The sequence below is a fragment of the Sminthopsis crassicaudata genome, chromosome 5 (genome assembly GCF_048593235.1).
Source record: "Sminthopsis crassicaudata isolate SCR6 chromosome 5, ASM4859323v1, whole genome shotgun sequence".
Taxonomy (NCBI): Eukaryota; Metazoa; Chordata; class Mammalia; order Dasyuromorphia; family Dasyuridae; genus Sminthopsis; species Sminthopsis crassicaudata.
Window position 1 is genome coordinate 265,930,978 of NC_133621.1, and position 24,628 is coordinate 265,955,605.

Below are 24,628 nucleotides of genomic sequence, written 5' to 3' on the forward strand. Positions count from 1 at the left end.
TCTTACTGGGAAAGGTTGCAGTTTATTTCTATTGCATATTATGCTTACTGACGGTCTTAAATATATACTCCTGATTATTCTAAGGAATAGTCCATTTATTCCTATACTCTCAAGAGTTTTTAGTAGGAATGGATGTTGGATTTTGTCAAATGCTTTTTCTGCATCTATTGAGATGATCATATGGTTCTTATTAATTTGATTATTAATATGGTCAATTATATTAATAGTTTTCCTAATATTAAACCAGCCCTGCATTCCTGGAATAAATCCTACTTGATCATAGTGTATTATCTTGGAGATAATTTTCTGAAGTCTTTTTGCTAATATCTTATTTAAGATTTTAGCATCAATATTCATTAAGGAGATTGGTCTATAATTTTCTTTCTCAGTTTTCGATCTACCAGGTTTAGGTATCAGTACCATGTCTGTGTCATAAAAGGAATTTGGTAGGACTCCTTCATCCCCTATTTTTTCAAATAATTTATATAACATTGGGGCTAATTGTTCTTTAAATGTTTGGTAGAATTCACATGTGAATCCATCTGGCCCTGGGGATTTTTTCCTGGGGAGTTGATTAATAGCTTGTTCTATTTCTTTTTCTGAAATGGGACTATTTAAGCAATTTATCTCCTCCTCTGTTAATCTAGGGAGCCTATATTTTTGGAGGAAGTCATCCATTTCACTTAAGTTATCAAATTTATTGGCATAAAGTTGGGCAAAGTAACTCCTTATTATTTCTCTAATTTCCTCTTCATTGGTGGAAAGATCCCCCTTTTCATTTGTAAGACTATCAATTTGATTTTCCTCTTTCTTTTTTTTGATCAAATTTACTAAAGGTTTATCTATTTTATTGGCTTTTTCATAAAACCAACTCTTGGTTTTATTTATTAATTCAATAGTTTTTTTACTTTCAATTTTATTGATTTCTCCTTTTAATTTTTGTATTTCGAGTTTAATTTTTGGTTGGGGGTTTACAATTTGGTCTTTTTCTAGCCTTTTAAGTTGTAAGCCCAATTCGTTAATCTTCTCTTTCTCAATTTTCTTCAAATAAGCCTCTAAAGATATAAAATTTCCCCTTATTACCGCTTTAGCTGCATCCCAAAGATTTTGATATGATGTCTCATCATTATCATTATCTTGGGTGAAATTATTAATTGTTTCTATAATTTGCTCTTTCACCCAGTCATTCTTTAAGATGAGATTATTCAGTTTCCAATTACTTTTTGGTCTATTTACCCCTAACTTTTTACTGAATGTAGCTTTTATTGCATTGTGATCTGAGAAGAAGGCATTTATTATTTCTGCCTTCCTACATTTAATTTTGAGATCTTTATGTCCTAGTATATGGTCAATTTTTGTATAGGATCCATGAACTGCTGAGAAGAAAGTATATTCCTTCCTATTGCCATTCAGTTTTCTCCAAAGGTCTATCATACCTAGTTTTTCTAATGTTCTATTTACTTTTTTAATTTCTTTCTTGTTTGTTTTGTGGTTTGATTTGTCTAAATCTGAGAGTGCAAGGTTGAGATCTCCCACTATTATAGTTTTACTGTCTATTTCTTCTTGCAGTTCTCCTAACTTTTCCTTTAGAAAGTTAGATGCTATACCACTTGGTGCATATATGTTTAGTATTGATATGGCTTCATTATTTATGCTACCTTTCAGCAGGATATAGTTTCCTTCCTTATCTTTTTTAACAAGATCTACTTCTGCTTTTGCTTGATCTGAGATAAGGATAGCTACCCCTGCTTTTTTGGCTTTACCTGAAGCATAATAGGCTCTGTTCCAACCTTTTACCTTTACTCTGTATGTATCTCCCTGCTTTAAGTGTGTTTCCTGTAGGCAACATATTGTAGGGTTCTGCTTTTTGATCCAATCTACTATCCGTCCCCGTTTGATGGGATCGTTCATCCCATTTACATTTACAGTTAAAATTACTAATTCTGTATTTCCTGCCATCGTATTATCCCCAGCTTATGCTTTTTTCCCTTGACCCCCCTGATCCCCCTCCCCGATATTTAATTTACAGACCCCCCCTTGTGCCGCACAACCCTCCCTCTTTTTTTTTTGGATCCCTCCCCCCTCCCTCCAAGTCCCTTCACTTATTCTCCTTTTCCTTTTCCCTTTTCCTCTCCCCCCTTTTAATGAGGTGAGAGAAAATTCTCTGAAAAACAAATATGTTAATTATTTACTCTTTGAGCCTCTTCTGATGAGAGTAAGATTCACACAATGATTCTCCCCCTCACTAAGTTCCCTCAGATATGGTGTATTTTCTATGTCTCTTCCTGGGATGTAGTTTCCCTCTTTTTATCACTCCTTCCCCTTTTTCTGAACCGACCTCCTTCCCTTTACTACACCCCCCTTTTTTTCTTTTATATCAGTAAAATCAAATTATCCTTGAGTACTTTTTATATACCCACAACAGAGTTACAGTTCTCAAGGGTTCTGTGTACCTTTTTCTGTTTCTCTTCAGTCTTGTGGATGTAGATCAAATTTTTTGTTTAAGTCTGGTTTTTTTCTTAGAAACATATAGAATTCCTCTGTTTCATTGAATGACCATCTTCTTCCATGGAAAAAGATGCTAAACTTAGCTGGGTAGTTCATTCTCGGTTGCAGTCCTTGATCTTTTGCCTTTCGGAATATCAGGTTCCAGGCCCTTCTATCTTTTAATGTGGAGGCAGCCAGATCTTGGGTGACCCTTATTGTGGCACCTTGGTATTTAAATTGTTTTTTTCTAGCTGCTTGCAGGATTTTCTCCTTTGTGTGGTAATTCTGCAGCTTAGCCACAATATTCCGTGGTGTTCTTTTTTTAGGGTCTATTTCAGAAGGAGTTCGATGAATTCTTTCCACATCTACTTTCCCTTCTGTTTCTATTATCTCTGGACAGTTCTCTTTGATAATTTCCTGTAAAATAGAATCTAGGCTCTTTTTTTGGTCATAGTTTTCGGGAAGTCCAATAATCCGCAGATTATCTCTCCTAGATCTATTTTCCAGGTCTATAGATTTTCCCAGTAAGTATTTGACGTTGTTCTCCAGCTTCTCATTTTTTTTGTTTTGTTTGACTGATTCTTGGGTTCTCTGTGAATCATTCATTTCTATTTGTTCCATCCTGACTTTTAAGGAGTTATTTTCTTCTTTCACAGTTTTTAGTTCTTTTTGTAAATGCCCAATTTCGTTTTTAAATGAGTTATTTTGCTCTATTGAATTTTTTTCCATTTCCCTAATTTTTTTTTTTTGAGAATTATTTTCTTTTTCCAATTCAGAAATTCTATTTTCTTGAGACTTTTTTATCTTTTCCAATTCAGAAATCCTACTTTCCTGTGTTTTTTTAACCTTTTCTAATTCACTAATTTTGTTTCCCTGCATCTCCTGTGAATTCTTTATTTTTTCCAACTCCAATTTCAGGACATTGTTATTCTCTATCATAACTTCTCTTTCCTTTCCCCATTTTTCTTCGATCTCCCTCAATTTCTTAAGAGCTTCTTCTAGGAGAGAGTTATGTGATGGGGGGCAGGAATCGTTCCCCTTTAGGTTGTTATCTTCTGAATCTTTGCTGTTAACTTCCTCGGGGTTGGATACCCGCTCTTTCTCTGTATAGAAGGAATCTATAGTTTTTCTAGCTTTTTTGCTCATACTTAAAAAATGTTTTGGGGTCTGTCCCTGGGGTAGGAAATTATTTACTTCTTTACCAGCTTCCTCCCAGACCGGATGGATGCAGCCGCCCCTGCGCCCGCGCTAAGAGAGAGCTCTGGGAGAGAGTTCCCCACCCCCTCCCTGGAAGTGCCTCAGAGGTGATTAGCACTGCTGTGCTTTGAGGGCGTAGAATAGTGAAGACAGCAAGAAGCTCAGCCTATGTGTCCGGGTGGGGAGTGGGTGTCTGCAGCAGGTGACGTGAGAAGCCCCTGCGCTCAAACTGGAAGTGTCTGCCAGAAACCGCGGTCCCTAGTTCAAAGGTTCCGCTTCTCTGGGACTTCCTGGAGCTGAGTTCCACTCCCTCCAGCTAAGCTAGGCAGTGTGTGTTGCCTTGGGCCGTATCCACCCACTTGTCAGTCTCTTAACTATTCTCAGGAGGGAGCTGAGGCCACACCCCCTGGTGCCGATTCTCTGCTGAGTCACCCCCAGGGTGTGGGGGGGGGAATCTAATCTGAGTTTTAAAATATTTTGGCTTTCTCCTCTGAACTGCTAAATAATTAGCAGAGAAGAGCTAACAGCCTGTGCCAGATTCCTTTACCTCAGTGGCTTCTCTGATCCCAGAGCCCCTCCCAGCGCAATGGGCGCAGTGTGCCCCTACCCCACCGTCTGTGCTGGTCTTTCTTATTCCTCCCCTGAGAACTGACCTTTCCTGTTGAAACTCCAGATTCTCTTCAGCTGGTAAGTCGTGCTTCCAGTCCTTGTGGTATCTATCAGTCCTGAGCTAATTTTGAGACTTAATTTATCTAATTGGTTGTGAGGGAGTGAGGACGTTCACTGAGTCGTGTGTTTCTTCTCCGCCATCTTGGCTCCACCCCTCCACAGTATATTCTAGATACAATATATGTGTGTAGAACCGAATTTTTTGTTGCACAGGAAGAATTGGATTCAGAAGGTAAAAATAACAGTTTACACTCATTTCCCAGTGTTCCTTTTCTGGATGTAGCTGATTCTGTCCATCATTAATCAATTGGAATTGGATTAGCTCTTCTCTATGTTGAAGATATCCACTTCCATCAGCATATATCCTCGTACAGTATCATTGTTGAAGTGTATAATGATCTTCTGGTTCTGCTCGTTTCACTCAGCATCAGTTGATGTAAGTCTCTCCAAGCCTCTCTGTATTTCTCCTGTTGGTCATTTCTTACAGAACAATAATATTCCATAACATTCATATACCATAATTTACCCAACCATTCTCCAACTGATGGACATCCATTCATCTTCCAGCTTCTAGCCACTATGAAAAGGGCTGCCACAAACATTTTGGCACATACAGGTCCCTTTCCCTTCTTTAGTAGTTCCTTGGGGTATAAGCCCAGTAATAGTATGACTGGGTCAAAGGGTATGCACATTTTGATAACTTTTGGGGCATAATTCCAGATTGCTCTCCAGAATGGTTGGATTTTTTCACAACTCCACCAACAATGCATCAGTGTCCCAGTTTTCCCACAGCCCCTCCAACATTCATCATTATTTGTTCCTGTCATCTTAGCCAATCTGACAGGTGTGTAATGATATCTCAGATTGTCTTAATTTGCATTTCTCTGATCAGTAGTGATTTGGAACACTCTTTCATATGAGTGGAAATAGTTTTAATTTCATCATCTGAAAATTGTCTGTTCATATCCTTTGACCATTTTTCAATTGGAGAATGGCTTGATTTCTTATAAATTAAAGTCAATTCTCTGTATATTTTGGAGATGAGGCCTTTATCAAAACCTTTAACTTTAAAAATGTTTTCCCAATTTGTTACTTCCTTCTAATCTTGTTTGCATTGGTTTTGTTTGTGCAGAAACTTTTTTAATTTGGTGTAATCAAAATTTTCTATTTTGTGATCAATAATGGTCTCTAGTTCTCCCTTGGACACAAACTCCTTCCTCCTCCACAAGTCTGAGAGGTAAACCATCCCCTGTTCCTCCAATTTATTTATGATTTCGTTCTTTATGCCTAAATCTTGGACCCATTTTGATCTAATCTTAGTATGTGGTGTTAAATGTGGGTCCATACCTAGTTTCTGCCATACTAATTTCCAGTTTTCCCAGCAGTTTTTGTCAAATAATGAATTCTTATCCCAAAATTTGGGATCTTTGGATTTGTCAAACACTAGATAGCTCTTTTTATTCACTATCTTGCCCTGTGAACCTAACCTATGCCACTGATCAACTAGTCTATTTCTTAGCCAATACCAAATGGTTTTGGTGACTGTTGCTTTATAATACAGTTCTAGATCAGGTACAGCTAGACCACCTTCACTTAATTTTTTTTTTCATTACTTCCCTTGAAATTCTCGACCTTTTGTTGTTCCATATGAATTCTGTTGTTATTTTTTCTAGGTTATTAAAATAGTTTCTTGGAAGTCTGATTGGTATAGCACTAAATAAATAGATTAGTTTAGGGAGTATTGTCATCTTGATTATATTCGCTCGGCCTATCCAAGAGCACTGAATGTCTTTCCAATTATTTAAATCTGACTTTATTTTTGTGGCAAGTGATTTGTAATTTTGCTCATATAATTCCTGACTCTCCTTTGGTAGATATATTCCCAAATATTTTATACTATCGACCGTTATTTTGAATGGAATTTCTCTTTGTATCTCTTGCTGTTGGATTGTGTTGGTAATGTATAAAAATGCTGAGGATTTATGTGGATTTATTTTGTATCCTGCCACTTTGCTGAAATTCTGAATTATTTCTAATAGCTTTTTAGCAGAGTCTTTGGGGTTCTCTAAGTATACCATCATGTCATCTGCGAAAAGTGATAATTTGATTTCCTCATTTCCTACTCTAATTCCTTGAATCTCTTTCTCGGCTCTTATTGCCGAGGCTAGAGTTTCTAGTACTATATTGAAAAGTAATGGTGATAGTGGGCAACCTTGTTTCACTCCTGATCTTACAGGGAAAGGTTCTAGTTTATCACCATTACAAATGATGTTTACTGAAGGTTTTGAATATATGCTCCTTATTATTTTAAGGAATAGTCCATTTATTCCTATACTCTCAAGCGTTTTTAGTAGGAATGGATGTTGGATTTTATCAAATGCTTTTTCTGCATCTATTGAGATGATCATATGATTTTTATCAATTTGATTATTAATATGGTCAATTATACTAATAGTTTTCCTAATATTAAACCAGCCCTGCATTCCTGGTATAAATCCCACTTGGTCATAGTGTATTATCCTGGGGATGATTTTCTGAAGTCTATTTGCTAATATCTTATTTAAGATTTTAGCATCAATATTCATTAAGGAAATTGGTCTATAGTTTTCTTTCTCAGTTTTCGATCTCCCTGGTTTAGGTATCAGTACCATGTCTGTGTCATAGAAGGAATTTGGTAGGACTCCTTCAATCCCTATTTTTTCAAACAGTTTACATAGCATTGGAGTTAGTTGTTCTTTAAATGTTTGGTAGAATTCACATGTAAATCCATCTGGTCCTGGGGACTTTTTCCTAGGAAATTGGTTAATAGCTTGATCTATTTCTTTTTCTGAGATGGGACTATTTAGACTACTTACTTCTTCCTCTGTTAATCTGGGCAAGCTATATTTTTGAAGGTATTCTTCCATTTCATTTAAGTTATCGAATTTATCGGCATAAAGTTGAGCAAAGTAGCTCCTAACTATTGTTCTAATTTCATCTTCATTAGTGGTGAGTTCACCCTTTTCATTTTCAAGACTAACAATTTGCTTTTTCTCTTTCCTTTTTTTAATCAGGTTTACTAAGGGTTTGTCTGTTTTGTTGGTTTTTTCATAGAACCAACTCTTAGTTTTATTAATTAATTCAATAGTTTTTTTACTTTCAATTTTATTAATCTCACCTTTTATTTTTTGAATTTCAAGTTTTGTGTTTGTCTGGGGGTTTTTAATTTGTTCCTTTTCTAGCAATTTTAGTTGTAAGCCCAATTCGTTGGCCCTCTCTTTCTCTATTTTATGCAAGTAGGCCTGTAGAGATATAAAACTTCCCCTTATTACTGCTTTGGCTGTATCCCACACATTTTGGTATGATGTCTCATTATTGTCATTCTCTTGAGTGAAGTTATTAATTATGTCTATGATTTGCTGTTTTACCCAATCATTCTCTAGCATGAGATTATTTAGTTTCCAATTATTTTTTGGTCTATTTTCCCCTGGCTTTTTATTAAATGTAATTTTGATTGCATTATGGTCTGAAAGGATGCATTTACTATTTCTGCCTTACTGCATTTGATTTTGAGGTTTTTATGCCCTAGTATATGATCAATTTTTGTATAGGTTCCATGAACTGCTGAGAAGAAAGTATATTCCTTTCTGTATCCATTTAGCTTTCGCCAAAGATCTATCATATCAAACTTTTCTTTGACTTCTTTCTTATTTATTTTGTAGTTTGATTTATCTAATTCTGAGAGTGCAAGGTTGAGATCTCCCACTATTATAGTTTTGCTATCTATTTCCTCTTGCAGCTCTCTTAATTTCTCTTTTAAGAATTTAGATGCTGCACCACTTGGTGCATATATGTTTAATATTGATACTGCTTCATTATTGATGCTGCCCTCTAATAGGATATAATGCCCTTCCTTATCTCTTTTAATTAGATCAATTTTTGTTTTTTGCTTGATCTGAGATGAGGATGGCTACTCCTGCTTTTTTGGTTTTGCCTGAAGCATAATAGATTCTGCTCCACCCTTTTACTTTTAGTTTGAATGTCTCAACCAGTTTCAGGTATGTTTCCTGTAAACAACATATAGTAGGATTCTGACTTTTAATCCAGTCTGCTCACTGCTTCCTCTTTATGATCACATTCCTCTTTTTATCACATTTATGGTTAGAAGGACTAATTCTATATTGCTTGCCATCCTATTAACCCCTGCTTATGCTTTTCCCCTTTTCTTCCCTCTTACCCCCCTACCCAGTATTAAACTGGTGAACACCACTTGCTTTTCACAGCCCTCCCTTTTTAGGATCCCTCCCCCACCTTAAAGATCCTCCCCTTATTTTACCCCTTTTCCTCGAAATTTCTGTATTCCCTTCCCCTTAGCTTACTCCTTCCCTTTCACTTTTCAATGAAGTGGAAGAAGTTTCACTATAAATCGAATATATCTATTGATACACACTATGTTCATCTCCCTCCTTTCTTTCTCTCAGATACAATAGGTTACCTTTGCCTCTTCATGAGATGTAGTACCACCACTTTACTCTTTTTTATGATATAATTTCCTTTCCACCTCTAGTTTCTAAGACAAATTGTACATATGTTCTTTACATATTTTTTTGGCAGAAGTATATTTCTCAAGATTTCTTTTTACCTTTTTAGAAATCTCTTGAGTTCTGTGTTTGAAGATCAAACCTTTTATGTAGGTCTGTCTTTTTCATCAAAAATAGATGGAATTCATTTATTTCGTTAAATATCCATCTTCTTCCCTGGAAAACGATGCTCATTCTTGCTGGGTAAGTTATTCTTGGCTGCATACCAAGTTCCTTAGCCTTTCGGAATATCATGTTCCAGGCCCTGCGTTCTTTTAATGTGGACGCTGCTAGATCCTGGGTTATCCTTATTGTGGATCCTCCATATCTGAATTGCTTTTTTCTAGCAGCTTCCAATATCTTTTCCTTTGTCTGATGGTTCTTGAACTTGGCCACTATATTTCTTGGCGTTTTGATTTTAGGGTCCCTTTCATTAGGTGATTGATGAATTTTTTCAATGTCTATTTTACCCTCTGTTTCCAGAACGTCTGGGCAGTTCTCTTTGATAATTTCCTCGAAAATGGTGTCCAAGCTCTTTTTTTCCTCACATTTTTCAGGGAGTCCGATTATTCTCAAATTGTCTCTCCTGGATCTGTTTTCCAGGTCTGTTGTCTTTCTGATAAGGTACTTGACATTCTTTTCAATTGTTTCATTTCTCTGGTTTTGCTTGACTCCCTCTTGGTTTCTCCTTGAGTCATTCATTTCTACTTGTTCCAGTCTAATTTTCAATGATGTATTTTCTTCACTCACTTTTTTTATATCTCTTTGTAATTGTCCAATTGAGTTTTTATCTTCTATGGAATTTTTTTCCATTTTATCCATTTTGTTTTTTAGAGAGCTGTTTTCTTTTTCCAGCTCACTAATCCTGTTTTCCTTGGAGTTGTTTACCTTTTCCAGCTCACTAATCTTGATTCTCAATGATTTGATTTCTTTTCTTTTCTTTTTTTTTTTTTTTAAATGATTTGATTTCTTTATCCACTCTGTCTTTGAATCCATGGGATGACTTCTCCAGGCTGTCTTGCCAAGCTTCCCTTTCCTTTTCCCATTTCTCTTCCAGCTCTCTTGTGAGAGCCTTTTTGATTTCCTCTGAGATTCTTTTGTATTGAGGAGCAGCTCATATCCCCCTTAGGGGATTCCTCTGGCGACAGACAGTCTGTTTTTAGTCTCCTCAGTGTTTGAAGTCTGCTCTCTCTCCATACAAAAGCTGTCAATGGTTAGAGTCCTTTTGAATTTTTTGTTCATTTTGTCAGAGTAGGAATCGAAGAAAACAAATTGACAAGAGAAACAATAGGTCTGTTTTTGGGGGGATGGGGCTGGATGGTATTAATGGGCTTCCTCTACAGACTGGGGGTAGGGCAGCAGAGAGCCACTAACAGAACAGCAATGACTGTACTGAGTCTGTGCTCTGAGGCTCTGAGAACATGCTGAGTCAGTTCAGGTGGGGGTTGGGGGGTGGCTGTGTTCTGAGAGAGGCTGGCTTTCTGTGGTTTTAATCTTCACCTCCGGTGTTTACACCTCTGTGATGTTCCTGGCTTGCTGCCAAGACGGAGTATCCACACTGGGGAAAAAGTCTTTTTGCAGAAACGGCAGAGATTGTACCCCTCCCCCTCTGGTCTGAGCTGTGTGAGCTGCCTGTCTGGCTCTGGCTTGCCTGCCCTCAGTCTGCGCCCAGTCTGTTCGACCCTCCCCCGAGCAAACACAGACCTTTTCTGGCGACTTTCAAGAATGTCTTCTCTTGGTGATTATTTGTGGATTTCTTTCTGGGTCAAGCATTAAGTCTGAGGCTTGTCATGAAGTAAGTTCTGAGAGAAAATGAGGAGCTCAAGCAGCTGTCTGCCTCCACGCCGCCATCTTGGCCGGAAGTCCTAAAAAATAAAATTAAAAAAAAAAAAAAAAAAAGGTACACATTGTTTGCTTTGAAAGGATTCCATGGAGGGTTATCATGAAGTTCTACTTTCTTGAGACTGGGGTATGAAATTGTAGTTACTATATTTCAAGCCAAATCTAGATAAATTGAACATTCTTAGGTTATACTATTCTTGCAGGGACTGAGCATACTTGGACCAAAGTGGTTTTACCTATCCTCAAATGAAAATATCTGGTCCCTACATAGATGTGGGTTAAGATTCCTTTCTAATTCCCAACCCCTATGAATTCCAATGGGAGATATCCTGGGCTTTCCCAGCCCCAGTGGCAGCTGAGCTAACTTGGGCTGTCCCAGCCCCCATTCTAATGATCTGCTCAGGTTCCCCAAGCATAAACAGCTTCCTCCTTATCTAAAAACCCATTGAATTCTATTCAAATTCTAACCCTGGCTGAAGCTCAGGCCTGAGGCCAAGCTGGGACTCCACCCAAGAGCCCTTTCAGATTACCAAAAGCCCTCCTGTTATAAAAGGGGAAAACTGAAGTCCACGTTTTGGCTGAAGTCCCAAACATGGCATCCTTACGTTGGTCATGTCAAGGGTTTCTGTCCACGGGACCTGTAGCTCTGGTGCCCTCTTATTTCTGCCCTCAACTTTATTAATTAAACTTTACTTCCAAACCCCACAATAAACCTCTTTTAGCAATCTAGATTTTCGGTTCTGTAAATTCCTTTAGAGGACTCTTGCTCCTACTAGACCTCATTTAACTTGGTATCCTTGCGCTGAATCCAAAGGGGTTGCAGGGGAGCTCTATTTGACTCCCTGTACCCTTAACCTGCCACTAGACCTCAAATTAAACCTTATTTCATTTAGATACTCCTTATCTAATTCTCATCATATTCAGTCCCTGGAAAAGTCTGTATCTTATAGTCTTTTACTCTGGGGTATGGTCAGTAATATTGACAAGCTGAGAAACAAAATGTCACTGGTTCTGATATTATGACTGAATAAACAAGCAGGGTAACTTCTGACATTGATCAGCATTTTTCTTTGTGACTTATTTTTCTAATAATGAGATAGAAAGAAATCCTAATTGATTTTCAGTTCATTACAATTTTATGGTTTAAAAAAATTGGATTGAGCTTTAGTTTTTGGTTTGTTCCCCCACCAAAAAAAAAAAAAAAGAAAAAAAAACTGCAAAGGATTTCAGAATATTTCCCCTAGTAACTGTTAGCTTTAAAAACAAAGTGCACAAACAAAAAACTGAATAGCAGTCTCTGTTTCTTTTAGGAGATTTAGATCTTCTAGATATAAAAGAACAGATCTACAGTTTTAGAATACTTTTTTTTAATCATCCTGTGGTATAAAAAAGTTTTAAATTACTGATATGCAATAATGAGTTAAAAGATGTAAAAACTGCGGTTTTATTGCTCTCATCAACTTTTGCTAATGACTTTTTTCTCTTCCGTTTTATAGTGACTGCTCTTATATACACTTACACTTTTGAGGTTGGAAGACATCTGTGTATGTGTATATATATATGTGTGTGTATATATATATATATATATATATATATATATATATATATATATATATATAAAGTGTAAAGATTTTTCAAACAGTGAGATTAAATGTTGTAGATGGGCAATGCAGAAATAATTCTTTTAAAGCAGAAAATGTAAACACTTCAGTTTCTGGTCCTTCCTGGATGTATAAGTAAATGATATTTGGGAAAACTATTTCAGAGACTAAAGATTATGGGAGAAAATGGGACTTTAGATTGGGGTGAGGAAGATTTAAGTGCATATCATGAAAAGAAAGTAAATGTGGATTGCAGGAGTTTGTGAGGAGTGGGGAGGATAGGAAAAAATATATCAGAAGAAGGGAAATACTATATCTTTTGTTTCTGTTAGAGAAATTAAAGGAGAGGGGGAGAAACATATTTGGAAATGAGTGAGAATAGGGGGGAAAGTTTGAAATAGGTTTTTTTTAAGTCAGGCAAAGTAAATAATTTTTATTGTAACATTACAATAACAACAAAAATATATCACACCAGATTGAAAAATGATCTGGAAATCCAAATGAGAAACTAAAGTGATTTCTTTTAACTCAGAAGTGTTAAGGACCATGCTTAGTGTGGAACCCAGAAAACTTGTAAAGGGCTAAACTGGGACCTGTACACACAAAAAAGTGATTGGTTTTCATAAGTCTGTGTAGCTGAGAATTTGAAGGAGTGACTGGATTTCATAACCTTTGCAACTGTGTTACAGAGTTATGTCTATAGTGTTGTCGTAGTTTGAGCTAACAGACTCCCTGGAATTTCCATTGTCCTGACAATCAGAGATATATGTTTGGAAGTCATAAAACATAGTTACAAATGTAGGTGCAAAGGAATGTATTATTATTTTTAACCTTGTTGTGCTTTGAGAACATTTATATTCTATATAGGGGATGGAATAAAACAGAGGTTTTTACTGCAGCTGCCTCTTGTTTCCTTGTATCATTAGCATCCTCTCACATGAAAAGATCTATTTTGCTGGTCTGAATTAGATCTCTGCTGCCTCTAAACAATGACACATGACAGAAACAGTTTAGTCCACAAGAAGCCCAATTAGTATTTGGAATACGGTGAAACAGCAAAGTCAGTGCCAACACAGGAAACTAAGCCTAACAGCCTCTCAGAAAGACCAAAGACTATTCAGAGGTCCTTATAGTAGTAGTGCTAATATTACTATTAGTATCAGCAACAGTAGCATTAAAAGTACTTTAAATTTTCCAAAGCAATTTACATGTGTTATTTCACTTGAGAAAACCACTCAGTATTCAGAAGCAGAAAGAACAGTTCACTCCCCTGGACTGATTAGACAAGTTACAATGTGGATTTAGGAAATGACTGGTAGCACTTAGGGCCAGGGGCTGTGGGATTTTTTTAAACCCCTTTGTCCTAAACTTTGGGCCCTCACCATCGAATTTTCTGAATTTCAAAGATCCAGGGGAAACTAGCTCTGGGAAGTGGAATCAGTGCAGAAATGCAGGTGACTTATGTTGAGAATAAGCAGATCCATCTCATCTTATCCAAAAGTGCAGAAAAGGGCAAAGCCTAATGCTGTAGAAGAGTAGGAGCTAAGACTAGAGAAAAAAATCTTGCCTAGAAGGAGAAAGTAATGCTGTAATAACTAGAGAGACTCAAAGGAAAAAAATAATTTATATATATAAAAAAGTACCTAAAAGAAATGAAGCAAGAGATAAAATATGCAGTAAAAATTCTGGAGAAAAGTATTTAAAACAATAATTTGTATTTTTTTTTTAGTTCAGAATTTCCCAAGTACATATAAAAAAGTTTTTAATATTAAAAAAATTTCAGTTCCAGATTCTCTCCTCTTGGTCCCTCCTTCCTCCTTGAGAAGGCAGATAGTTTGATAGTTTGTATTTCCATTTTAGCCATCTTGCAAAAAAAGACACGAACAACAAAGAAAAATTACAGAGTTCATCCATTTTTTCTCTGGAGATGGATAACATTTTTCATCATGTGTCCTCTGGAATTATCTTGGATCATTATCTTGATCAGAATAGCTAAGGCTTTCATGGTTGATCAACCTATAGTACTGTTGATATGGTATATAATGTTCTCTTGGTTCTGCTCACTTCAGTTTGCATCCGTTCATATAAGTCTTCCCAGATTTTTCTGAAATCATGTTGCTTATCATTTCTTATAGCACAATATTATTCTATCTCAATTATATACTTCAACTTGTTCATCTCTTTCCCAGTTAATGGACATGCCCTTAATTTCCAATTCCTTGCTTCCACACAAAAATAAAGTTGCTATAAATTCTTTTGATCATATATCCTTTTCTATTTTTCTCTGATCTCCTTGTGATATAGACTTAGTAATGGTATTGCTGAGTTAAAGGGTATGCACAGTTTGATAGCCCTTTGGATAGAGTTCCAAATTGTTCTCCAGAATGCTAGTTGAGTTCATAACTCCATCAACAATGCATTCGTGTTTCTATTTTTCCCATCTCTACCATTTGTCATTCATTTTCTGTCATGTTAGCCAATCTGATCGATGTGAGATGGCATCTGAGTTGTTTTTGTTTGCATTTCTCTAATTTCTAATGATTTCTTAGAGCACTTTTCAGTTGAGTATTGATAGCTTTAATCTTTTCTTTTGAAAACTGCCTATTTAAATGTTACCTAAAATTTTTGAAAAGTGAGGTCTATCAGAAAAAATGCATTCTCCTTCCTGTCCATTTTTTGTTTTCCTTCTAATTTTGGCTGCATTGGTTTTATTTTTTCCAACTTTTAAAAATTTTATCGTTAGCATTATCTATTTTATTTCCCATATTCCCCTTTTATTTGGACACACTTTCCTTGTTCTTAGGTCTAATAAGTACATTTTTCCAATTGTTTATTATATAACCTATTACATTTAAATCATTTGCTCATTTTGACTTTATCTTGTTATATGGTGTGAGTTGTAGGTCTGTGCCTATTTTCTGCGAAATTGCTTTCTAGTTCTCATAGCAATTTTTTCTTGCCAGGTTTTGTTGATGGTATATAGAAATATAGAAATGCTGATGATTTTTGTGGCTTTATTTTATGTCCTGCCACTTTGCTAAAGTTAATTATTTTCATTAGTTTTTTTTTTTTTTTTAGTGGTTTTCTTGGAGTTCCCTAAGTTTTCTGTCACATCATCTGCAGAAAATAATAGTTTTGTATTCTCATAACCTATTTGTACTCCTCCAATATCTTTTTCTTGTCTTATTGCTATAACTAGCATTTTTAATACAATATTGAAGATCCTTGCTTTACTCCTAGTCTTACTGGAAAGGTTTCAAGTTTATCCCTGTTGCAGATGATAACTGCTCTTGGTGTTTTATTTTTATTTTTATTATTCTATTTTTATTCATTTCAAAATTAAATAAAAAAGGCAAAACATTTCTATAACATAAAAAGAGGATTCAATATAAAAATATGAATTTACATATCATACTGTTGAATTTTTAAAAAACTAATAAATGCTATAGATCATTAAAAAAGAAGCTATCTTGCTTTCCTATGTTTATTTTGACCTTATCTTGGAAAATGATATAAAATATTGGTCTACATCCAATTTCTGTCAACTGCTTTCCATCTTTCCCAAACAATTTTTATGAAATAATTCTTATCCCAAAAGCTTTAATCTACATTTGTCAAATACAAGGTTACTCCTCATTTGCTACTATGTATTATATATTTACTCTTTTCATTTACCTTTCTATTTTTTAGCTACTACCAGATAGTTTTGACAATGGTTGTCTTATGGTTTAAATCTGGTACAGCTATAACTCCTTCCTTAATTCTTTTTTTCATTAATTCCTTTGATGTTCTTTACCTTATATTTTTCTAAATGAATTTTGTTATTATGCTCTTAGTTTTAGATAGATACTACTCATCATAAAGCTCCATTATTGACTCTTATGCTTTCTAGTGTTTCGTTTTTTGTTTTTGTTTTTGTTTTTAATAATAATAGGAATTGGTGTTATATTTTGTTAAAGCTTTTTCTACATCTATTGATATAATCATAGGATTTTTTTTGTTACTGACGTGGTCAGTTGTCTGACAGTTTTCCTGATATTGAACCAGCCCTGCATTCCTGGTATAAATCCTACTTGCTCATAATGAGTAATCTTTGCAATATACTGCTATTAGTAAGGAAATTAGACTTTCTCTGTTTTTGCTCTTTCTGGTTTAGTAATCAAAACTACTTTTGTGTCATGAAAGCATTTTGGTAGGACTTGTTCTTTTCCTGTTTTTTCAGTTCACTTGTAAATCCATCTGCTCCTGGAATTTTTTCTTGGGGAGTTCATTGATAATTTATTCAATGTCTTTTTTTTTTTTTTTTAAGATAGGGCTATTTAGGTGTCTTGTTACTCTGGGAAATTTTAAAAATATTCACCAAGTTTTACTGTAGTTAGACAAAGTAACTCCTTAATAATTTCTTTAGTTTCATTTTTTTCAGTGCATTCAAGGGCATTCATCCTTGATTTTTTTTTTTTAATTGGCAATTGTTTTCTTTTTAAAATCAAATTAGCTAATGGTTATATCTATTTTGTTTTGCTTTTCCATAAAACCAGTGCCTACTTGTATTTGTTAATTCAGTGTTTTTATTTTTTACTTTCATTATGGTGCTTAATTGAGGAGTTTTAATTTGTTCTTCTAGTTTTTCTAATTGCATACTGTTCCTTCTCTTTTTTCATTATATGCATTTAGAAATATAAATTTTTCCCTAGATACTACTTTGGCTGCTTCCTTCAAATTTTGGAATGTTATCTCATTGTTATAATTCTCTTAATGAAATTAATGATTATTTCTATGATTTGTTGTTTGACTCACTTATTCTTTAAGATCAAATTATTTAGTTTTTTATTACTTTTTAATCTGTGCTTTCATAGTCCTTTTTTGAATGTGATTTATTTATTTTGCATTGTGGACACAGAAAGTTGCATTCTATCAGAAGGAACCCAGACAGCATTGTGAGCTCTGCAAGAAACTGAAAATCTTGGGACATAGAAATTGAATATCCTCTCATTCAAAGCAGGATTTTCAGATAGACAAGTTTGGGTAGTGAGCAGATAGTGAAAATAGTATATAAGAACAGAACTTGGACTTCTGGGTTATAGTTTCTTATATGGAAATGTACAACTTGAACTATAATATTTAAACAGGGATAAAAAAAATCTGTTGTCTGAAGTCTTGTGACTTTGATCAAGACCTTTAAAATAGAATGAATGGTAGAAAGATCTCAACTCCCTCTCACAGAAATACATAGATATATTTTGTATATATACATTTGATTGAAATGAAAAGTCCAGAAGATATAATTTCTGGGTAATTAATATTTATTTAATTTATTAATTATTCCTAGCAAATAATTAATAAAATGAGATTAGTGGTACTTTCAGGAACCAAAAACACCTTCCTGGAGGACATTGAGTACTTAAAAAGTCTTTGGAAAAAGTTGTGTGCCTGAGGATAGATGGCAACTCTGATGGGTTAACAATCGATGAGGGGGTAGACATATTAATGAGCAAAAAATCTTCATTACCTCCTGCTCAGAACTTGATCTTTCCTCTAGTAATCTGAACAAAAAAATTCATCTCTACCTAGACCACCTTGTCTGGTTTTTCCCCATTCATAACTGAATCACCCTCCATTCTAATGAAAGGTCCCAAGGATAAATACTCATTTACTAAAGGCAATATTATCACCCAGATTGGATTCTGTTTGTAATGTCTTCTAGTTGAGTGGCCTCCCATCCAAGATGAAAAAGTAGATACCCCAAGGATATGGGCAATCTATCATCTATCATCTATCAGCAGTGTTTTTCAGAGGCTGGCTGAGTGATCTACACAGGGATTGATTCTTTAATGAAAAAATAGAAAGGGAAAACCTTATCTTGTTTTAACAATTGGTTATTAAGAGAAAAAAGTCATTTCTTCCACACATGAATGTACATATGGATAGTTATCCACGAATCCAGATACCACAGAAAGTACTAGACATAAAAGGGTAGGTAATTATGAGCCTCTGCCTAGCACTTTCAAGAGACAATTTCCAAGTTGAAAGACAGTCAGCAAGATTAACTGGATAAGGACTGTGCCTCTCAGTTCATTGGTATAGGAAGCGCTCTCTACTGAGAACATTCCTTCTACCGTTATGGGTCAGCATCTTTGCAATTTCTAGTCTGAGAAAATTGCCTAGAGTACTGACAGGTTAAGTGAATTGCCCAACAACATATAGCCAGCATATATCCCACACAATATTTGAACCCAGAATTTCCCGATTTCAAGGCCAGCTCTATTCTCTACACCAGTGATGTCAGAACTCTATCAATAGGGCCAAAATTCTTAAATGCTGCCCAAATCGTATTAAAGTGTTTTTGGGAAATTTTAACCAAAAAACCCAGTAAAATGTAGATGGCATTACTTTACCATTTTTAAAATCAGTATATGTTTGATTCTATTACTTATACCACCATTCTGCCAATATTAATGATGTGTTTTTTTTTTTGTTTTTTTTTTAAGACAATCTCTCATTGAGGATGGAAATTTAGTAATTAGTGAAAAGTTCAGTTCCATTACTGATTGGCATAAAATTTTTTAACTTGCTCTGTTTTTCCCACCAAGTCTAATTCAGGTCTTAGTGTGGTGACCTTCTACTCCCAAGGACTCATCACAAAAGTACCGATTTTGGATATCTGATCAGCTTCACTTGTACTATAGCTCAGAACTCCCAAATTCGGGGAATCCACTAATTTTAGTCTCCTCCAGTAGCAAGAATTACAGGCATGTGCCTGGCAATAAGAAGTTTATTGATGATTATAATAAAACCCCTTAATTTGGTTTCATATTCACAGCTTAGTCATAAACTACAAATATGTTAAATAGATCCATAAATAACAAGAACACTGAATTTCATGTTATATTTTTCCTTCAAAACTGAATTACTAACTTTTTTTTAGTTGAATTTATTGTATCTCTTCATGAAATCTTCTTTTGCAGTTTTAATCCATGAGAGCTGGTGGAAACAATGGCTGTTAGCCTGAAAGAAATAACCTTAATAGTCAGTGTGGTTATAGCCTGCTATTGGAATAGCCTCTTCTGTGGTTTTGTTTTTGATGATGTTTCAGCAATATTGGACAACAAAGATTTACATCCTTCTACACCTTTAAAAAACTTATTTCACAATGACTTCTGGGGAACCCCTATGTCTGAGGTAAGTGTTCCTCTTGGTGGTGCTTCCCCCCCCCCCCCCCCCGCTTCCCCTACTCTTAAGTTGTCTCAGAAATTGAGATTTAAAAGAAAAATGTTCAGTGAGATATTGATGCATTCTGTTAACAGGAGATATAACCATGTTAGGTTACTTTTAACCAATGTGATTCATTTCTTGATCAGATCATCTTGGGCTAATTTATATGGATAAAAATCAGTATGTTTTTAAACAGAAGAGTATGATTTCCTTACTTTATGCTTTTCATTTTGCAGAATTAGGCAAATTAGGGATAGATTTCTCCCTGTTAGAGATTAGTGAGCCACCTTTGTTTAGTCTTCCTGTGTATTTTAATCTAATCTATTTTATACATGTTTGCCAGAAAAGTGAATCACCATCATCTGATGATGAAATCTGTTCACAGGTTCTAGCCTTGTAGCATGAAATAAACAAAAAGAGCAGGAGCAGGAGGGAGAAACCAGAAGTATACCTCCTTTTCTTTAAGGTGCCTTACTTCTGTAATTATTAACTTACCTTAACCCTAACCCAGCATCTCCATGCATAAAGTATACTGTCTACCCTAAAAAAGCTGTTAGTCTAAAATATAGGATATATGTAGATGACTTCTGAAGTCCCTTCCAACTCAAAATCTGTCATCCTATGATCAAATTAAATACTTAATTCAAAAATTACCTCAGAAAAACTTAATGTAGTATAATTATCATCATTAAGGAACACAAATTTTGGAATTATATGTCTGGTCTGAATTGTACCTTTTTCATTCTAGATAATAAGTTAAGTAAGCTATAGTGTTCTTTTATATTTATAAATATAGATTATGTACATATAAAGGTTATCTTATTGTTATAGATCCAGGTGTTTGAATTCACCAAATATAAGTATAAAAGAGAATTCTGTAGTAAGAGAAACTTATGAAGTGATATTAGGAAAGAGTTAATAGAAGAAATTATAAATGGATTTTATCTCAAACCTGCCATAGGGCCAGATTATCCTGATAGTGGATGAACCCTTCCCCAAATTTATCACCTTTTTTTTTTCTTTTAGTAAGCTGGGCTTCTCTAAGATGTCACAAACTTTTTTTTTCTCAAATATATCTCACTTTCCTCCCTCCTTATTTCAAATCAAGTGATGCAATTTTAGTAGTATTTTTAGACTTCTATATATGCTGTATTCCAAGTCAAATCAAATTTTTTATCATCTACTATCCCCAATCTTATGAGTAAGTAGAATATTTAATCATTTAAAATTGGGGGTCCATTAACATGGCTTTAAAAATCTTTAATTTTTCCAATATAATTTGATTTCTTTGTAGTTCTATTATTTTACGCATTATTTCATTTTATGCATTCTGAGAAGGGATCCTTAGATTTCATCAGATGGCCAAAGGGGTCTGTGTCATAAAAAAGACCAATGTAGTAATTGCTTGAATCATAGTAGTGGCAGTGTGAGTAGACTCACAGATAATCTAGTCTAATTTCATTAATGATTCTAGTTCCCAATTTCATTAATGATTCTAGTACCTAATTTCATTAATGATGCAATTGAGGCCTAGAATTGGTTATAAGTTTCCCAAGCAATATCACATGGACAATAAGTAGTGGAGTTGGGATTTAAACCCATCTCTTTTACCAGATTTTTTTAGTCCTTGGCTTTATGGTAAATTTGGCTAATTATATTATTCTGTTTTCTCACAGTGACCCTTAACAATCAACAGAAATTTATTAATCACTCATTGTTAAGCACTGTGGGTTAGGGGTACAAATATAAAGAATGAAATTATCTCTATTCTCACTGATCTTGTGGATAATGGAAAAAGGATATACTTAAATATTTATTATTACTTATCTGAAAAGTGAGGATCATAAGGGATATTTTTTCTAATCATTTTGTTGAAATAATAAACATTTTATTACAATCAAGTATTGTTATATGCAGACATTTGTTTTAAAAGGTTATATAGGCCTCAAAATTAATCTCCACATATTAAACTTACTTGTTTGAATTAATTCTTGGACATATACCACATAATGACTTATTTATGAAAGTGTTCATCTTCATATTCCAAGTAATGTTTACATAAAGCAACACATCATTTATCTTAGGGGTATATTATTTTACTATGTTGCTGTTTGTCAGTAGATCTGTCTTTTCTATAACTAAAACATTTTATTTAATTCACTACTTCTTTTAGAAATTGAACTAGAAATTATCTGGCTGCTCTGATCACACACACACACACATAAACCAAACTTCTAAATAAATAGCTTTCTACCTGAATTTTCATATCCTAAGAAAAATTTTGGTTATATCAATAATGATTTGCTTTAAATCGTTATATTCTTGACTTTCCTTAGCTTGAGCTAAGGAATAAAGTAAGTATAATTTGAATATAATGGTCATGCTATATGTAGATTTGAAATCAAGATTAAATAATTATTGAATATATTTTTTTCTCTTTTAGGAAAGAAGTCACAAATCTTATCGTCCTTTAACAGTATTGACATTTCGTTTAAACTATTTATATAGTGAATTAAAACCAGTATCTTATCATTTGCTAAATCTCATTTTTCATGCTGTGGTTAGTGTGGTCTTCCTTAAAGTCTGCAAATTATTTCTGGACTCCAGGAGTAGTATAATTGCCTCCTTGATGTTTGCTGTGCACCCTATACACACAGAAGCGGTAGGTAAACCTAAAAATACATTTTTAAAAAATCCTCATGGATGATTCTTTTTTTCTTTGAAACTTAAAAGTGAATTTCTTGTAGCATTTTACCTTTGTAGGATAATATAAGTATTTCTTCAAGAAATAAAAACAAAAATGACATTTAGATGTTACTTAAGGAAACTAAAATACTAGTTTCTAAATTGGTATAATCAGAGGAAAATTTCTAGTAATGAATTTTACATGCTACATTTTAATGTAAATAAAATCTTTGAAATTAGTCAATATAATTCATTTAATTTCACACATGAAAACAACAGGAATGTTTAATTATATGTATATATGTGTGTGTATATATATAAAATGTAATAAATTTCATTTGCCTGATATTTTTGAACAGTAAATATAAAAATAATTTTTCAGTTCAGCAGTGGTATGTTCTGAAAATGGGGTGAGCATTCTAAAAATTATCATGATTATTATTATTAATGTCTTCTAGACTACTAACTAAATAACTGGATATTGAAGAGACCACTTATTAGATAATAGTGAACCTGGGTAGTTCTTGCTATAAGAAACAAGAGCTCCAGTGACTCATTGATGAATTCAGAGAAGATTTATTTTATATTCTTGCAAAAATGGGTGCTTAAATGAGTAGACACACCATTGAAACTCCAAAGGCTGCATTTTATTTCTTCCCCCGAAGCACAAATCTCTTCCCTGATTCCCCATTAATTTGATGTTTCAGAAGTTACACAGCATGCATCTCCATCCCATATTACAAAGCCAGTCCCTGCTCCCAAGGAGCTTGCATTGTAGAAGGGGGAATGTAACACAGGGCTAAGGGCTAAGAACTAAAGATTGTTTTCAAATCTCAGGCCTTCATCCCTGATTACAAATCAGCCCCTGCCCCCAAGGAGCTTACCTTCTAGAAGGGGAAGATAAACTTTCACCTTTGATTATTCTTTGATGTCCTTATGGGTTTCAGTTTTGTAATTTAACTTTCATTTTTCCAATTTGATTTTTATAGCTGTGGAAATCAAAATGCCCATCTATTTCTCACATTGCTCTTATCCAGCAACTTCTGTCTCTGCAGATAATAAATAGAGCATGCTGGCTTAAATAGACTAAAAATTGATTCATATCTTTAAAAAATTTTATTGGGTTTTTTGTTACTAATGCAAATTTTAATCATCAAGCATTGATTAAGCACCTCATGTGCTAAAGACTGGGTTTACAAATAAAATAGTTATGCTAGTAGTAAAATAGCAAAACTAATAGAAGTCTTACCTTTTTTTAAATTAAAAAAATAAATTATTATTTAAAATCTCTCAGTCAATACAGTAACTAATTTATAATCAGCATTAGGAATCCTTCCACCAATATAGATCTCAGATTTCAATTCTGGTGGCATCAGAGATTAGAACTCATTTAGACAGCTAATAAGTGTTTAAAGCCTAGATGAGATAGATCTAAGTCTTCTCTCCAGCCCAGCACTTTCTTCATTGCCAGAGAAAAATAATTAGCAAATATACTATTGTAATTTCGATTCAGATCAATTTTACTTAGAAACTCTTAGACTTGAAATCAAACTAATTACTGTTTATGGGGGAAGTGGTAATTGTAGACATTTTGAATTGGAGCCTGAGGGTCTAAGTGAAATAGTTCTGTTGTTTAAAAAACAAACAAATGAACCCTGTAGTTGGTAATCCTCCTCTAAAAGTAGCCAATAAAAAGTTTCTGTGAGTATTTTAGAAGCAATCTGCCCAAGTCCTAAAGTGATCATTACTCCTGATTGAATTGAATCTTTAGGGGCAATGTTAACTCACTGTTCTAAGTTTGTTCCATCATCTGGCAGACAGTAGCTCTTACTGGTGGTATTGAGTTAACTCAGGTTTCTTCAACTGTGTTATGATGACCCACAATTAAAAGCTTAATTCCAGTTACTCATCTGTAAAATGAGAGACTTGTAGTAAGTGCTTTCTGGTGTCCATTTCATCTCTACCAGTCTGGATTCTATCTATGAAGATAGTGTCCTGGATTTGGGAATCAGAGCTGAAGTTCCAACTCCTCCATTTATTTAGCTGTGTGACTGTGGTCAAGTTACGCAAGCCTTCCAAGCCTCATTTTTTTCGTATGTAAAATGGAGATTTTATATACACGCAAACTCATAAATACACTACTTTACAGTGTTACCTGAAGGAAAATAAATCTTAAAGCTATTACATCAGTGTAACTCATTAATGTTTTCTTTTACATCTCACATGAGCTGAAAAATCAGATTAACCAAGCTTATCTAATGAAACATCTGTGTTCTGCAATCTGATGTATTCACTTCTTGATTCAATAAGTATTTATTAAGTACAGTGCTGGAATCTTTGCTGTGTTGATTTTGTAATCTGCTGAGAGGCTTTTGG

At 34.4% G+C, this 24,628-nt stretch overlaps 1 protein-coding gene across 1 annotated transcript in view; it reads left to right on the plus strand.

Moving 5' to 3' along the window:
* Positions 1-24,628, plus strand: part of LOC141544574 (protein O-mannosyl-transferase TMTC3-like) — an 83,433-nt gene that overhangs the window by 20,108 nt on the left and 38,697 nt on the right. The window contains exons 3-4 of the mRNA XM_074270940.1: positions 19,321-19,534; positions 22,011-22,229. Coding sequence (XP_074127041.1) covers positions 19,349-19,534; positions 22,011-22,229 — 405 coding nt within the window. The 5' untranslated portion in view covers positions 19,321-19,348. The remainder of the gene's footprint in view (positions 1-19,320; positions 19,535-22,010; positions 22,230-24,628) is intronic.